Source organism: Barbus barbus (genome assembly GCF_936440315.1).
Source record: "Barbus barbus genome assembly, chromosome: 22".
Lineage (NCBI taxonomy): Eukaryota > Metazoa > Chordata > Actinopteri > Cypriniformes > Cyprinidae > Barbus > Barbus barbus.
In genome coordinates, this window is record NC_136750.1 from 17,165,136 (window position 1) to 17,183,799 (window position 18,664).

Below are 18,664 nucleotides of genomic sequence, written 5' to 3' on the forward strand. Positions count from 1 at the left end.
ATAATCTATAGCACACACACTGCTATTTTGGCTGATAGAACCCTAAATTCTGTGGCTCAAATAGATTAAAGGATTATCTGTCTTATCAAAGCTTTTTTTTTGTCCTCGACTCTTCATGGGTTCTGTATATAACCATATATGCGTGTTTCTTCAGCTATGGGCAATTTTGGACCTGTGGACTAGTTTATTTCATTTGTCCACTAACCATGTCCAACTGTATGTATATATATATATATATATATATATATACAGTACACTACCATTCTACCAAGATGTTTTTTATATTTTTTAACCACCAAAGCCGCATTTATTTGATCAAGTATAAAATAAAAAACAGTAACATTAAAACTGTTTTTTATTTGAATATATTTTAAAATGTAATTTATTCCTATGATGGCAAAGCTAGATTTTCAGCATTATTTCTCAAGTCTTTTTAGTTTTTAGTTTTTTTTTAGTTTTTAGTTTTTTTAAAGGGAAAGGGAAGTGGTGTGTAGTATGGCCAAGTATGGTGACCCATATTCGGAATTTGTGCTCTGCATTTAACCCATCCAAGTGTACACACAGTAGTGAACATACACCCGGAGCAGTGGGCAGCCAATGCTGCGGCGCCCGGGGAGTCTTCATTCAGTCCTGACTTCATTCCAGTCAGAAATCATTCTAATATGCTGATTAGCTACTCAAGAGACATTACTTATTATTATTAATGTCAATATTAAGTACTGTTTTTTTTTTCTTTGATAAATAGAAAGTTTAAAAGTTTATTTATTTGAAATGGAAATCTTTTGTAACATTATAAATGTGCGTACAGTCACTTTTAATCAATTTAATGCATTATTGCACATTATTGCTTAGAATTTCTTTCAATTAAAGATTTTTTTATTTTATTTCATGTTATTAATTATTATATAATAATTTCACTACAGTGTCATTTTCGAATAATGTATTGTGTTTAATGGCATTCTGTGATTGAGATGAAGGTGGTGGAAAATTGGATTTGACTTTTTCACACAGTTTGACAAAATTACAGGTTAACGGGAAATGATGGGACAATCACGTATTCTGTTTGCAAACCTTGTTTTTCCTGTGTTTTTTTCACACATCACACATTCACATATATCATATGATGAAGTTTTAAAGTTGTAGGTTGATCTTCATTAAAAAAAAAAAGCAAAAGCTCAAATTTGTTGACGATTTATAAAGATTAAATGTTAATATAAAAAACAACCTTTGGGTCATAAAAGTGCCTGAAGTTGAAGAAACACCCATCTAACGCCATAAATAGCAATTGCAGTGTGTTTGCCTTTTCTTACACATTTATGTCCATAAAAACACTGAATGTCATAATGTCTTGTTGTCCGATGTAAAGATTATATTACAATGCCCTAGTGAGATATTGTTTGTGAGCATTCTGTAATCGTGTCATTAAGCGCCGGCTCTTCAGATGTCGGGTGTGTTTGCTTTCCTGCCATGTGTTGCTAGAGATGTGTATCTCTTGGAACAAATCCACAGGAGTCCACAGATGCTGTCACAGTGACTGCTTGTTAAAATAAAATGTGGAAAGTGACCTGAAGGAGGACATTCAGTGACCCTTCACAAGCTCTATGATGGTCTATAAACCAGAAAATACATTTCCTTTCTTTTTTGAATGCCAACATTCATTCCTCACTGTCACTTTGATCATTTGAGGCATGTCGATCAAATGCTGAAAAGCAGTGGACCGGTTCACTTCATCTGACTAGAGCAAAATAAAAGACCTCTTGTGTTCCAGATCATATTTTGAGGCAGTTACCTCATGTCACAAGCTATAATTGCATAAACATATAATCATAATCATTATTATAATCTGTGTTCATTTGTGTTTTTTATTTATAGCTGGCTGACTCGTAAATCTTTAAGCATCAAACAACCCGGATAGTCTAAAATAGAAATCCATGTTCTGATAAATCCAGAATGTGTGTGTTGAGCAGGTTGTGAATTATATAATCTGAGAGATTGCTTATGCCCTTTTTTCGCCTCATGTTCCAGATGCCAGACGGAGTAAAGTTCTTAGACGGGGAATTTGAGAAAATTCCTCCCACGCCCTGGGAAAACCAAACAGTCCTAAACTACTTGGACAGAAATCAAAAGCCTCCTGGCCTCTAAACGTCCCTGGATCAGAAAAGATGTGTGCATTTGTGTGTGCACAAAGCACCATAGAGAAAGCACATATTTGCATTGGGTTCACCTTAAAATTATTTGTTTGCACTGGGTTGCTGGGTTGATTTGACCAGTTTTGCTTTGACACGACTGTGGCTCCATTACATAAAAGGTTTTATTATTTAAGACATACGGGATTAGGTTTTTGGCATTTAAAATAATGTTTGAGATTAAGGCTGCAATATTTTAAAACGTATTTCTAGTACAATCTTTGTTTTGTCAAAAACACGGCGTCAATATCCGAGCTTAGATTCAGACTGACAGGCCTCTGGTCAGTGGCGTGTAGCATTAGTCTGTGAGTGACAGACAGTTTGATGTATTTGAACAGCAGGGGAGAATTGAAGAGAAGAGACACATATATTTATTTGATCAAGATTTTATAACATGATATCATATCAAAATTGATATATATATAAATATATATAAAATAAAATGTAAAAAGCTGCATGAAAGTGAATGGGAATTTGAATAATTTATATAATAATTTTAATAATTAAATGTGACTTATCAGATTTGATGGCTTATAATTACTGACATCAGACCTGATGTGATGCATACATATATGAAACATAAGTATTGATTTATTGTACAAAGCTATAAATCAATAGTTCTTTACAAATAATTTTAATTTTGTGTGCAAGTCATATGATAAAACGTATGATACGTTTTAATTTTCTTCTTAATTCATTAATTAATTTGGTTGACGCTCAACAGCATCTGTACCCATTCACCGCCTTCTTACCGAAAGAAATGGATATCTTTCTGTATTCCTCTGATATAACATACAACAATATTTTTGTAATTTTTTCATTTATTCATTCATTTGGCATGCAGCATCCACCCCCATTTATCTTCTTTATAGGAAAATAAGTGGCTGTGACATTCTTCAAAAATTCGCCTTTATGTTCTGCAAAAGAAAGTTTGTCATACAGATTTGGAACAATATATTTTCTCATTTTTTAGTGAACTGTTCCTTTAAGAATATAAAGTTATCTAGTTGTTGTCTTAGACATGGACACCAAATTTAGATTACTATGTAGATTTATGATGCACATGCCCTTGTCAGTCTTAAAGAAAATAGTGTCGGTCTTTGGTAAAAATATCATATTAAGCTTATCTGTTACGGGGCTGACGAGACGTGAGACGTGCGGATCCATATGCAAGGCTTTATTACTAAACATGGTCAGAAAACAGGCAGGGTTAGACAGGGGCAAACAGGTATGGCAAGGGCAAGACAGAGCAATCCGTGGAGCAAGCGTGGGTCAACGATGAGCGAACAGTATCTAAAGGGGCAAGGCAGAGAGAGAATCCAGAGACGAGAGCAATAATCCAAACGGGGAGCGACCAGAGTCCAAACGGCAAGGCAAAGGGGTAAATCCAGGAAACAAAGGCAGGGTCAGACACGGCAAGATAAACAAGGCAAGACAAGACTAAGACTATGATAATGGCTCTGTAGAGTTGCTATCGCTATGCAAGTGATATACGCTAACAATACTCGGCCCCGATGCTGAGGAAGTCCATGGTTTATATAGTGTGTGTTTGGGTGATGGTGATTGCGAGATGGTTCTCAGGTGTGGGCGTGATCATTGTGAACAGCTGTGTATGAGTCCATGTGGTGAACGAGTGACCTCTGGTGGCTAGTGAACGGAAGTGCATGGTCAGGATTCGTGACATAGCCCCCCCCCAAGGAGCGGCTTCCAGACGCTCCTATATAGTCCAGGAGGGCGGTGGAGCGGAGGCGGAACAGGGGGAGGGATGGAGGGCCAGGTCCGTGAGGAAGTGGGAAGACCGGGGACTGAGGCAGAACCGGCAGAGCAGGACACCCAGGCGGAACCGGAGACCAGGACAGAGCAAGAGCCCACCAGGGCGGAGCAGACGGACCAGGAGCCCACCAGGGCGGAGTAGATGACCACCAGACCGGAGTAGAAGACCACCACGGCGGAGCAGACGACCACCAGACCCGAGCAGAAGACCACCATGGCGGGGCAGACGACCACCAGACCCGAGCAAGAGCCCACCAGGGCGGAGTAGACGGACCAGGAGCCCACCAGACCGGAGTAGAAGACCACCACGGCGGAGCAGATGACCACCAGACCCGAGCAGAAGACCACCATGGCGGGGCAGAGGACCACCAGACCTGAGCAGAAGACCCTCGCCAGGAAGCAGACTGGGCAGGAAACCATGGCAGAGTGTGAGATCTGGGGGAAACAGAGACAGACAACACAGGGAGAGCAGAGACAGACAATACAGGGAGAGCATTCATGATCTCAGGGGGCGTGGCAGGGCAGGACGAGGATTCATAGATTGCGTTTTTAGCCGTGACAGGACAGGGCGTGAGCTCACAGACGGCCTCTTTAGCCGTGACAGGACAAGACGAGAGCTCACAGACGGCCTCTTTGGCCGTGACAGAACAGGGCGTGAGTTCACAGACGGCCTCCTTGGCCGTGACAGGACAGGGCGTGAGCTCACAGACGGCCTCTTTGGCCGTGACAGGACAGACAGTGAGTTCAGGGGCGGCCTTCATGACCGTGACAGGGCAGACAGTGAGTTCAGAAACTGTCTCCATGGCCGTGACAGGGCAGACAGTGAGTTCAGGAACGGCCTCCATGGCCGTGACAGGGCAGACAGTGAGTTCAGAAACTGTCTCCATGGCTGTGACAGAGCAGACAGTGAGTTCAGGAACGGTCTCCATGGCCGTGACAGGGCAGACAGTGAGTTCAGGAACGGCCTCCATGGCCGTGACAGGGCAGACAGTGAGTTCAGGAACGGCCTCCATGGCCGTGACAGGGCAGACAGTGAGTTCAAGAACGGCCTCCGTGGCCGTGACAGGGCAGACCGTAAGTTCAGGAACGGCCTCCATGGCCATGACAGGGCAGACCATGAGGTCAGGAACGGCCTCCGTGGCCGTGACAAGGCAGACCGTGAGTTCAGGAACAGCCTCCGTGGCCGTGATAGGGTAGACAGTGACGTCAGGAACGGCCTCCGTGGCCATGACAGGGCAGACCATGAGGTCAGGAACGGCCTCCGTGGCCGTGACAAGGCAGACAGTGAGTACAGGAACGGCCTCCGTGGCCGTGACAGGGCAAACAGCGAGTTCAGGGACGGCCTCCGTGGCCGTGACAGGGCAAACAGTGAGTTCATGAGTGGGCGCCACCACCTCGGGAGGTTCTGCAGCGGAAGCTGCCACCTCTGGTGGTTCTGCAGTGGACGCCGCCTCCTCTGGAAGTTCTGGGGCAGACTCGTGGACAGGAGAGGCCTCAGGAGCACAGTGTGCAGCCCACACACTCAAAATGGCAACCGCCATAACGGGAAGTACTGAGGTCAGGGGAACAGTCTCTGTAACAGACAGGGTTGAGGCCCTGGGAATGCCAGCTACTCGCACTGACATCAGTGGTGGGTCCATCACACTGGATATCAGACAGGGAACTTGAAGGACTGACCTTAAATCCTTGGGTGTGACAGACTCTGGCTGGAGCACTGTGACGTGGTGTGACTCTGGCTTGACAGCGGAGACGTGGTGTGACTCTGGCTTGACAGCGACGACGTGAGCAGACTCTGGCTTGACAGCGACGACGTGAGCAGACTCTGGCTTGACAGCGACGACGTGAGCAGACTCTGGCTTGACAGCGACGACGTGAGCAGACTCTGGCTTGACAGCGACGACGTGAGCAGACTCTGGCTTGACAGCGACGACGTGAGCAGACTCTGGCTTGACAGCGACGACGTGAGCAGACTCTGGCTTGACAGCGACGACGTGAGCAGACTCTGGCTTGGCAGGCATGACGTGAAGGGGTGCTGTTGCTGCCGCCATTTCGTGAGTGAGTGCGGTGCCGTGTTCCTCCGCGACACCCACAGTGAACGGAGAGCCCACACACAGCAAAGCATAGTCCATAAATTTACTGAGAGATGAACGGGGACCCTCGCGGATTAACTGAGACTTGAGCGGCTGATTAATGCCCTCACAAAAAAAGTCTATTAGTGCATAGTCTGGCAGATCAGAAAAATAGGCGAGGTCTAAGTACTCCTGTATGTATTCCTCGAGCGGTCTCAAACCCTGCTTGAGGGTTAACAACAGTCGTGCAGTGTCCATACCTGGCCAATGTCCTCTGGAAAAGCTGCTGGATCCTTGTGTGGCCGAGTATTCTGTTACGGGGCTGACGAGACGTGAGACGTGCGGATCCATATGCAAGGCTTTATTACTAAACATGGTCAGAAAACAGGCAGGGTTAGACAGGGGCAAACAGGTATGGCAAGGGCAAGACAGAGCAATCCGTGGAGCAAGCGTGGGTCAACGATGAGCGAACAGTATCTAAAGGGGCAAGGCAGAGAGAGAATCCAGAGACGAGAGCAATAATCCAAACGGGGAGCGACCAGAGTCCAAACGGCAAGGCAAAGGGGTAAATCCAGGAAACAAAGGCAGGGTCAGACACGGCAAGATAAACAAGGCAAGGCAAGACAAGACTAAGACTATGATAATGGCTCTGTAGAGTTGCTATCGCTATGCAAGTGATATACGCTAACAATACTCGGCCCCGATGCTGAGGAAGTCCATGGTTTATATAGTGTGTGTTTGGGTGATGGTGATTGCGAGATGGTTCTCAGGTGTGGGCGTGATCATTGTGAACAGCTGTGTATGAGTCCATGTGGTGAACGAGTGACCTCTGGTGGCTAGTGAACGGAAGTGCATGGTCAGGATTCGTGACATTATCAGACACACTGGCCATCTGCCGTTGCCCTGCTGTTTGTCTTTGAAACAGCTAGACACAATTTTGTACTGTCAGTTTATAACTGCTGTTATGAGACTGACTGACTCTCCTTCAGCATTTAACACTGTCAATTAATCAGTCAAGTGCTTTAAAATTTTAATAATGGTGGTCATGTTTGCTAATAATTTCATCCCTAGCATGTGTCTAATTGAATTGATGGTGTTGCAGTTCACCCTGTGGGCCGTGTTACAAAACTCTTGATCTCCCGTACGGAAAATGAAAGTAATGCACATTCCCATTCTGAAACAGAAATTTCAGTCTGACAGCATGAATAAGTCCCTGTCCTGACTTCTTCTAGTTCTTGCGTTCCTTTGCTGCGTAAATGTCTAGTCCGATTGCTTCAGTGTCACTGTGGATGTTTTTCACTGCCAGTCTGTCAGCAGGCTCTAAAGGGCACACATTACATACAGGAAAGCACTCATTCTCTTTCTCTCGTTTGCTTTCTTTCATTTTTGACTATGTCTAAAACAGCCTGATTTGTTTGGTCAGACACTGTGACACCTGAGATTTTGAAACTGTATGTCATGCCACATAGTTCAGACGGTTTGAGTCTTTGATTTGTGATGAAATACAGTGCAGGTGTATCTGTTATCTGAATGCTTTTTTAGCACTGAAGTACATTAGAAGTATCTCTACAGTACAGTAAATGTGCACGCTTACCCATGCAATTTTGTGGGAGTGTGTGTGTGTTTATGTCGCATAAGCTCTGGTGGAATTACGTACACAGGTGGAGCTACTTTGTAAGCTCACTCTAGATTATGACAGGTAAAAAGGCCCTTGCAGCAAGTTATAATGAACACTACTACAGTTGACTACAATTTCTTTGTACCTGTGAGAAAACATATATTACTCATGCCTGCTTGAAAAAAAAATGTTTTTGGTTAAATCCAAATTATAATATATTAATAAACAATATGTTTATGTTAAGGTTGCAATGACATTAAAATTGTGGGCAACTTATAATTATTTTCATGTTATGGCCAGTAATTCTATTGCCTGAATAAAGGTAAGAGCTAAAATCAATCATTTTAAATAGTTAAAAGGTAAATTTAGGCCTCACAACATACTTTTTAGGCATCACAGCACAAATTATTTTGACTTTCATTTTGAGATTTACTAAAGGTTATATTTAAAAATGTTATTACATTTTTTTGTGTTTTTAACAATTAACCTTAAGTGATCATTAGATGATGGCAACAATAATCTAAATATAGAAATAGAGGAAATGATTATCCAATATTAGGCCATATATATCTAATATCAACCAATATAATAAACAAAAATAGGCTGTAATATTGGCTAAAAGGTTATATAGAGCCCGGTCTCATGAAAATCCGTATAAATAGTACACCAAATAAAAACAAAAACTCGTGGTATTTATACGCAAAAATGGACTTTGGCGTATATATGATACGAAAGTGTTTGGCGTACATATATAACACAGTTTTTGAAAAACATTGAATAAATGGTTACAGTATTTTCAAATCCAGTCAACAATTAGCTATGCTAATGTTGACTAAACTAATAAAAACATGTGCACTGTAAAACTTCAGTAAAGGTTGAGCCAACTAAAAAATAACAATTCAGGCAACACTTTGAAGTCATAAATTCACTGATCGTAAAATTTCTGTGGAACTAGTTACTAAATAATAATTATACAGTATATTAGGGGTGTAACAGTATGGGCCTTTCAGTTCGGTACACGTGTGTACACAGTTTTTTTCTTCAGGAGATTCAAATAATAAATGGCGTTTTGACAGTCTTTGATGTGGCATGACAGCTCGCTGTATAAACGCCTTGAAGAGCCGCTTCAGGGACGGTTCAGAAACGTGCTGGTATAAACCCAACATAATCATTGACTTGAGTGGCCACGATCAGCTCCGGTTCCCGTGTCTAAGCCGTGACGCGCTGCAGACATGTTTGCAGAGCGCGAGTGAACGTGATCATTCCTTCCTCTGTAGGCTACTACTAGTTGTAACGCGAATAAACATGACTGAACATCTCGTGCCTCATGTAATTGCTCAATCAGTGTTTCATCTGCGGAAAGACATCAACAAAACAGCGTGGAAATAAAATGTCACATAGCATTTCATTTACCAAGTCATCAGTGTCCACAGCTCATTAGTTCACTAGAGAAATGAAATCTAGAGAGGAGCATTTCGCAAAATATTACACCATATACTCATTATATTTTACTAAACCTGTTAGTCTTAATTATTTAATGTATATTTAAATTAATCTGTTATGAAACATGCTATGACAGCCAGTGTGTAATTGAATATATTTGAACAAATAGCCTAGAAATTTTAATTATTTACAAGTTAATTTAAATTTTTATTTTTCATTTTTGCATATATATATTTTTTTTTTTAAGTTGAGTGTTGATCATATATTTAAAAATAAATAGTAATTAAATTTAAGTTTGGGTTAAGTTGTTAGGCCTAATTGTAACAACTTTTAGGCCTGTGTGTGTGTGCGTGTGCGCGCGCCCTCCTGCGCGATCACTTCAACTGTTTCCTTATACAAGCAGAATCAACTTTAAACACTTATTGTCTTATTAATAATCACTGTATAAAGGTCTGCTTGTATTTGTGTATACTCACAATAAAAACAAAACAGATTTTATATATAACATGCAATAATATTTAGTATTTTCTCATCTACGTGGAAAAAAATTGTAATTTGCACTACTGTCTGTTCAAAATAAATGAAAAGAAACTGAGCAGAGTAGATTTCTTTTCCTGTTGTACCGAAATCGTATCGAAGCGTGACCCCCGAACCGAGGTACATGCCAAACCGTGGCATCTGTGTACCGTGCCACCCCTTATATATATATATATATATTTCTAACAGGGTTAGCGATATCATCACTGTGAAAAGCCCATTATGTTGCCATGTTTCTGTAAGAACGGTGTTCATTCTTTTGCTCTATAGTGCTTTGCTTTCTTTGCACTTCACATATATATCATGTCTGTGAGATTGAATTGAAATGAGATTGAATTGATAACTGCTAAAGACCAGCTGAGATGTGTGAGTGTGGTCTGTTGTGTGAAGTACAAAAAACAGCTTGTGTTCAAATCTTTATAAAAATGAGCAATTGTTTTGAATATTGAATAAGATTATTGAATATCGTTTGTCTTATTAATTATCCTAATTGTTAGCGATTTATCATAAAATGCGATACTATGTGACACAATACTCTCTCATATGATAATTTAACACACCATTTTGTTTCTTGCAGTCATTTTACACCTCATTAAAATCATAACACCCTCTGCCACATGCTTTTAATGCGTCGCTGACAAAAAAAAAAAAAATCAAGTTAGCACACATTTTAAATATTTTTGTTGTCAAAGTTATGGTTGGAAATATTGAAATGCTATTTTAGTTCTTATACCCTTGCTAAATTAGTTTTTAACAGAACTTTTTTCTGAATTACATTAGAACATATTGAATTTATTAGAAAATATGGAAAGTAGTCACAATTTACAGTACTTAAGATTTAATCCTTTTATGAAGATTGTTTTTGAAGGGTTGTTCGTGATCATAGACACTTAGCTGATTCATGTGTAATTCTCAGTAAATGTCATTCTTTTCTGTCCTCTAAAGAGACATTTTAGGCAATAAAAGGCTGTTGCATTATACCATGTCTAGGCTGTGCTGAAAGTGGATGTTAAAATGTGGCAGTGGTATAGGCCACGTCTATAGGCCATGTTTTTCCTTGGGACCCAAACAAGACTTCCTGGAAGAAAGAGTCTTTTCAAAGATATTTAAGTGAATCATGGACCTTACCCAGCTTGCCATTGTAATGCTCTTTTCCTTAATGATGATTTAAGTCGTAAAGTTAAAAATGCTTACCACCGAATTTGTACTGTGCTGTAAATTGGACATAATCACCTGCACGTTGGATGTAGGAAGTAGCCCATTCCTCCAGTGACTAAAGGCCCAGTTTTGTGTTCATGAAAGTCAGGAGGTTTTTATTAACCCAATATATGTTCCACATCCCCATGAGAAATAAAAATGAAAGGACACTCAGGACCGACACAGTTTTGGAGAAGCAGCAGAGAGACAGATAAGGAAAGAAAGAGTGAACACTTTTTGACCTTTAAATCATCAGATTATCTCCAATTATATTAGATTATGAGGCAAAATCACCTTAGGACTTCAGTTTTGATTTTCCTATGAGAACCATCTCACCTCAGTATGTTTAAATATGGCGTTTGTTTAACAAGAAGTGATGCTTATCGATCACAAGAAACCTGCTATTTTGCTTTAGAAAGAAGCTGCATTCTGAAGAAGTTGGTGGAATTTTTTTTCTGTTCTCACTGTGGTAGGGTCCTCAGCCCAAACCAGCTGTCACAATACTTTAAAGGTGATTGCAAGATTTCTGCTGTCTTTTTGAGGTTTCCTGTTCGGGTAGTCAGTTCTGAAGCATTGCTATGAGCAATCGGCATACATAGATGCAAACATACACATGCAGTCTCTAAGGAAACACACAGTAAAAACACTGCAGTGCCTTCCACTGGGCAGCACAACAGTTGGGATGGAAACTCTGCAGCTGTTTCTTGTGAATCCAACACCGTGGTTTTACTGGTGTTTTCATGCACTTTTTTTCTTTTTTTTTTACAGCACATTGCTGTGAAACCTGCAGACTGAATAATGTATAAAATTGTAAAATGTAAAAATATATACTTTTTAGATAAGATGTATAAAACATTTCTATATTATATAACATATAGTATATTATAAATAAATATATATATATATATATATATAATATATATTACATTTCTGATTTCTATCAACATTTCTTATTATCAAAATAAAGATTTTTGCAAAAACTTGGATAGATTTCTTTGATGAATAGAAAGTTCAAAAGAACAAAGTTTATTTAAAATAAAAATCTTTTGTAACGTATCTTTACTGTGACTTTTGATCAATTTAATGCATCCTTGCCAAAAAGTATTCATTTCAAATTCAAGTTGGCTTATTGGCATGACATTTGTGTGTTTTGCCAAAGCAATTTAAAGGGATAGTTCACCCAAAAATGTAAATTTGATGTTTATCTGCTTATCCCCCAGGGCATCCAAGATGTGGGTGACTTTGTTTCTTCAGTAGAACACAAACGAAGATTTTTAACTCAAATCATTGCAGTCTGTCAGTCATATAATGGCAGTCAATGGGACCCACAGCTTTGAGAGAAAAAAAAACATACACAGACAAAACCAAATTAAGCCCTGCGACTCGTGACGATACATTGAGGTCTTAAGACACGAAACAATCGGTCTGTGCAAGACACTAAACAGTATTTATCTCATTTTTTACCTCTGATCACCGCAATGTCCAACTGTCCTGAGCGAAAATTCACAACAGTCGACGCATGACAACGTGTCAACGTGCTCTGGGATAGTAGACGCACGTGCGAAAGCGATCTAAACAATGAGTGACTTATACACGCGACAGATCGCTTCCGTGCATGCATCGAGTAAAAAATTAAGTTAAAACTTGTTGTAAATTAAAAAAATCTTTGTTTGTGTTCTACTGAAAAACACAAAGTCACCTACATCTTGGATGCCCTGAGGTAAGCAGATAAACATCAAATTTTCATTTTTGGGTGAACTATCCTTTTAAGTATGTGTAAAATACAGAATTTAATCATATACAAAGTAATAAAGGAGACGATAAATAAGCAGTAAATGATAGAAAATAAAATAAACGGTAGACGTATCTCTAATATTAATAAATTATAATTAAATTATAATAATTACAATTATAAACAATGAAGAATATGTAAAATAATTTCTTTAAATAAAAAAGTAACTGATTCCGAACTTGCTTTCCATATTATACATTTGATAAAAAAAAAATGGTGAACTTTTTGCATTTCAAAAAACATGATCTAAAAAAGAAGGAAAAAAATTGTTTCTCCATAAATAGCGTATGTAGCCCAACCCCTCTAGCTGTCAGTAAGTGGTCATTTCTATCAAACCTGAAGGAAAACATTTCACAACACAACATTTCACAATTTATGGGAAACATGAAGATGTTCTATAAATCGAGAACAGACCTTGTGGTTGTGGTTTCTAACGGGACATGCGGTTTGCACTGTGTACGTGCGAGTACACTCCCTTAGATGGCCAGAAGCTCAGGAAACAGAGCTCACAAACAAGCCTTCATACACACATTTAAACTGCTGCTTTGATCTGAGGTATTGTAATGTAGGGACTGGTGAAAGTGACTCATTTTTTCCAGACAGACTCATTCATTGGTTGCTGGAGGATCATGAGCCACATCTGTTGTGCTTCTGCCTTATAAGTGGTTGAAGCGTCAGTCTGGCTTGGTGTGGTGTGAGGTCACTTCCTCTGGGGAAACTGACCTTATTGTGGCTTCAGCTGCATCCAGGGTGTAAACTACGGGGGAGCTAGGGGCAGCTCGGCTCCCCTTAATAAGACATGGGCTCCCCAGAAAACGTGATTTGTGAAATTTTGGGGGGTTTCAAAAAATATTGACAATGTGTTATTTTGACATGCAATTTCAGTTTTGTGTAATGTGATCATTGTGGATTATTATGTTTAAAATTGCAAAAATATCATTCATTCATGCATGACTGCAATTTAAACCTAATTCACTTCAATAAAGATAACTACATGCTATTCTTGTCATGAGCATCAAGGTGTGGGGGCGCTGCGGTGCAAATTCATTCCACTCATGTTTAGTGCATGTTAGCTCAATGATTCGTAGAAAAATATAAACGTTGGATTCAACATTGGCCGTAGAATTGCGCACGCACACCTTGACATCCATTCTGCAGTTAGCATCATATAGCATCATATAGCCACCATGGCAAAAAGAACACAAGGCAGTTTAATGGCATGGCCGATTCACCTGCTGCAAGCCCTGTTAGCACAAGTAAGAAGTAAGTCATTGCAAGCGCACTAACCCCCCCAAAAAAATTTAAAAAAATTAAACCCCAAAGTTCACGGTATAGTTCGAACACTGGCTGCATCCATCTGATGCTGAAATGCAGTGCCAGTACTCAGATATGACGTGTCACTGTATGTGGGTTTGATTGTGGGTTGAGTGTGTGTCTATTAAAGGATTCATGTCCTTTTGGATTTTAATATGTGATCTGAGAGGTTTTTCAGTGTAGAGTCTGAGAATTGTCTCGGTATCAGGCACATTAAGCAGTACTTGAAGAATTCCAGCTCACTGATCAAAGGTCGCAGTCTAGCAAGTTTCTTAGCAGCTTTTGTTTCAGCATCGACATCAAAGTGATGTTTCTCAGTAGTTGATGAATGTGGTTTTCAGTGGGTTGGCTTGGGTTTTTAGTCCAATATATATTCTTGTTACAGTTCACATGGTTCCCAGTTACAATATTTATAATTGTTATAGTATTAAAATTTATTTGCAATTATTTTTTTTTATTAATTTTAATGTTTGTTTTTAAAAAAGTTAGATTTTTAAGTCAAATTATTACCTTGTGTTTTAATTAAGGCTGTGAATCAATAAAATTAGGGTTTTAGCCATATAAATTCATGATACAGTTTGTATGGTTCCTAGTTGTAATATTTATAATTGTTATAATTATAATAATTTATTTGTATGTATTTGTATCATTTATTTTAATTATAATAATTTATTTGTATTTATTTTTTTATCATTTATTTTAATTTATAACTTGGATAACTGGATTTTTATCTTAAATTATTGTCTGGTTTATCTTTTAATTATAGGGCTATGAATCAATACAAATTAAAGTAGTGAATTTCCTCATGATGAATTACGTCTAATATTAACATTTGTAATCAGATACATATTTTTAATCCCCAAATAAATGTAGAATAAACATAAAGGAGTATTTTAAATAATATTTTTATTTATTTTTAATGACAAATATTATCTATCACAATCGCTATATAAATAAAGATACCTATACTTCTATTTAATATATTATTTTTGAATTTCTAAATAAAATAATTAACTGTAGCCATTCAGTGTTATATTTGAAAGTCATCAAGTTGAATATAAAATAAATAAATAATAAAAAATAATAATCAGTCTATAATCTGTTATCAGTTTAAACTGAAAATGATTTTCAGTGCTTAATTAGCTTAAATACATTTATGAAATTCACATTCACTATAGATCAATGAGTAATTTACACCGTTGATTGCATATTTCATAATGTTGGTTTTCTATTATTTTTGTACTGTCAATTATTGTCATTGCCTCCCATCTGGTTTATTTTATTTATTATAAAATATTAAATAATTATATTAACTGTATTAAGTTATTAAATAATAATAAATAAATATATATATATATATATCAATAATTATTATTTGGGTGAACACATTTTTGTATACTTCTTTTACTCCCAAACTCCCTCTAATATTTGGAGATGTGTATTGAGGATATAAAAGGCTGACATAAAGTCCAACTCAACACCTGTCAGTAACAGACTGGCCATTTGTGTTTTTTAGCTCTCTGTCATTGTCCTTTCAGCCTGCTGTACCCCACTGACTCAGAGCTGTCATGAATTACAACTAAATCTGAGTGTCAGACTTGCTACTGTTGCAGTTCTGTTTTGTCCGTAACACTCAGCGAGACTCAATTGGCACAATCACTGGAGCCTTTTAGCTTTACTGAATAATCATTGTGGGAACATTTTCAGAAGGGAAGACCACTTTTTGTGATAGCACAGGCACGCATAGCTTAATGAAACAATATTGTGTGTGTTTTAATAAGAGAATGGCAGAGGATGAGGAAAGCTGATGAGAGTGCCTGGATAAAGGCTTCATAATCTCAGAAGCTGCATGTGACCCACAGGGCTATTGCTGAGCCGCTGTCACACTTTTTGACAGCATATTAATAGGGATTTGTGCCCCAGATGTCTGCCGCTTCTGAGAGGTGCCAGCACAGCATCGTCTGTTCGGAGCTCTGCCACTCCATTCCGCTCAAAAGCAAATCCCTTTTTTCTTGCTTCGTGTGCAAACCTGTCAAGAACTGGTGAATTACTCTGACTATGTGGAATTTAGTTCTCATTCTTCCCTTGGAATATTTGTTCAGGCATTGTGCTCATAGTTTGGGAAGGTTGTGCGTTTGAATGCTTCTATTTATTATACTTTATTTTTAGTATTACTATACATAGCATTCATTACTTTATTTTTAATGCATTACTATTGATCTTGGAACATGTAGTGTCAAATAACTGCATATCCAGTATGCAACTGTTTCATATAGCAGTGGCATAAAGGAATAATACTGTTTTTGTAGACATCTGATACGCGTTGCTTGTTTGAATTAATCTGTTGTTTTGGAAAAAACACTGCATGCACACTACAATATTTCTCATATAAAAATGTTCCTTCATGGATTTCTGATGGTAAATCTGTCTTCTATAAAAGTGACTTTTCCTTGGGTTGACTATGCCACCTTGTGGCTGGAAAAATTTAATCTTTCCCTGCTTTTGTAATATTGTGAAAAATTGATGACTGTTGTTTTATAAACTTCGTTTTGATAATAATAACACCATATAGCAACAATTTTATTTATATTTATTTATTTAGAAATTAATTATTGATTCCTGTTTTGTATCATTAACTTGATTAGAAAATATTTATATTTATTTGATATATTCTTATAATATAAAATGTTGCTTTAAAAATAATACCATACAAACAGAATTGTATTTATTATTTATTTTAGATCATATTAATTGTGAAAAACTGATTACTGTTGCTTTACATCATAAACTTGATTAGAAAATATTTACGTTTATTTTATATAATATCCTTGTAATATAAAATGTTGTTTTAATAGTAATACCATACAAATACAATTTTATTTGGTAACACTTTATTTTAAAGTGTCCTTGTTACACATGTTACATGTACTTAACTTACTATTACAATAACAATAAATTATGTATAATTACATGCAAGTACTAAGCCAAACCATAATTCTAACCTTAACCGTATAGTAAGTACATGTAGTTAATGTATATTACTCAGTACTTAAATGTATAATTACACTGTAACAAGGACAACTTAAAATAAAGTGTAACCTTTTATTTATATTTATTTTAGAGAATATTAAAAATATATAAATATATAATAATAAATATATAAATATATATATTAAAAAAACACACATAACAACAAATGTTGGAACATACTTTGTAACTCATATAATGACCATTTTATAAGTTTAATGTTTCCAAAATATTATATCTGATCATTTTTATTGTTGCATTTCAGGTATACTCTTTTCCACACTGGTGTTTGGACCTGCTTGCGGTTTCATCCTGGGATCTGTCTGTACCAACTTTTATGTGGATGCTTTGTTCATCGACACAAGTGAGTTTCAGTTCTTCCTCTGTATCTCCAAATACAACACGAACACTCAGTTTAGAACAACAGAAAGCTGCTGCAAGGCATTATGTTTCCCACCAACACAGCTCTTGCATCTATTGAATAAGTGAGAGCACAAGGCCTCATATTCTGTCTCACTGTCACAATCAGTAATCAGCGAGAGAATCACCTTAAAAAAAAAAGGACAAAGAATTTTTCACACTTTCACACTTAAGATGCTCATTCCTACTTGCTGATGCATTATGTTGTCAAAAGTAAATGGACATCCCTTTCTATGTAAGTGGTTTGCTCATTTCAGCTACATTTATTCCACCAAATATGGCAATAAAATCATTTTTAGTAGAGTAAGGCTTAGCGAATAGCTCAATGACTCCAATGACTTTGAACAGCGCAATGGTTTTGATGTTTGTGAATTGCATTTTAATGTCTGCATATGTGAGAGATTTACCATTCCGCTACACATTATTCATGTATTTTCCATCTTATATTTGCTTTTCTCAGCTAAGCTGAACATCACTCCTGATGACCCCCGCTGGATCGGTGCATGGTGGGGCGGCTTTCTCCTCTGCGGTGTCTTACTCTTCTTCTCTGCCCTCTTCATGTTCGGTTTCCCCCAGTCTCTGCCCGGCAAGGAGGTGGAGGAAGGTCCTGAGAGCGAGCAGGCCATGCTGCCCTCGTCTCTACCCCAGGATTATGAGAAATCCAAGCCCATCAATGGAGTCGTGCAGAACTACCAGCCCAACAGCAACAGTCTGTCCTGCTGCCAGCAGCTCCGAGGTCTCTGTGCCAGTAACTGGCTCCAATTACTATACACAGTTACACAACCGCTAAACACTTCCCTTTCACTGAATCGATGACTTCCAAATCCACCATGTGATGTTCATTGTATTCTTACTGAGATTAGTCTACTTCAGCTGAATACGGTTACACTTAAAGAATAAGGAGAAATGCTAGACACAAACACCCGATGTGGGTCTTTTTCCTGATTGCGTGTATGTTAAATTGAAGGGATGATCTGCTTAAATCTGTTTAAACTGTACCGGACATCTTCCTCTATTCGCAAGTCTAATTATACATAATGATACACTGAGAAGGCAATTAGACAATTAGAGTTAAGTTGTACTTATTAGCAGGCCCACATGGAATCTGTACCCGCAGGAGTTTGTAGAAAGCTCAGCAGATTTCCACTCAACGTCTACACATCCACATCCACTTACGTTACAGCTTTTTAAAAAAGTACTTGGAAACAAAAATCATTAACTGAATATGTTATATGTCTGTCTTTTTTAGTTTTGGTTTATTTAATTTTTGTTATTTTAGTACTTAGTT

The 18,664-nt window shown here is 38.1% G+C and overlaps 1 protein-coding gene across 1 annotated transcript in view; it reads left to right on the top strand.

Annotated features, from left to right (window-relative positions):
* LOC306887992 (solute carrier organic anion transporter family member 3A1-like) overlaps window positions 1-18,664 on the top strand; it is a 62,066-nt gene that overhangs the window by 33,347 nt on the left and 10,055 nt on the right. Inside the window, exons 3-4 of the mRNA XM_079446076.1 lie at window positions 17,222-17,320; window positions 17,837-18,112. Of these exons, the coding sequence (XP_079302202.1) occupies window positions 17,222-17,320; window positions 17,837-18,112 (375 nt within the window). The remainder of the gene's footprint in view (window positions 1-17,221; window positions 17,321-17,836; window positions 18,113-18,664) is intronic.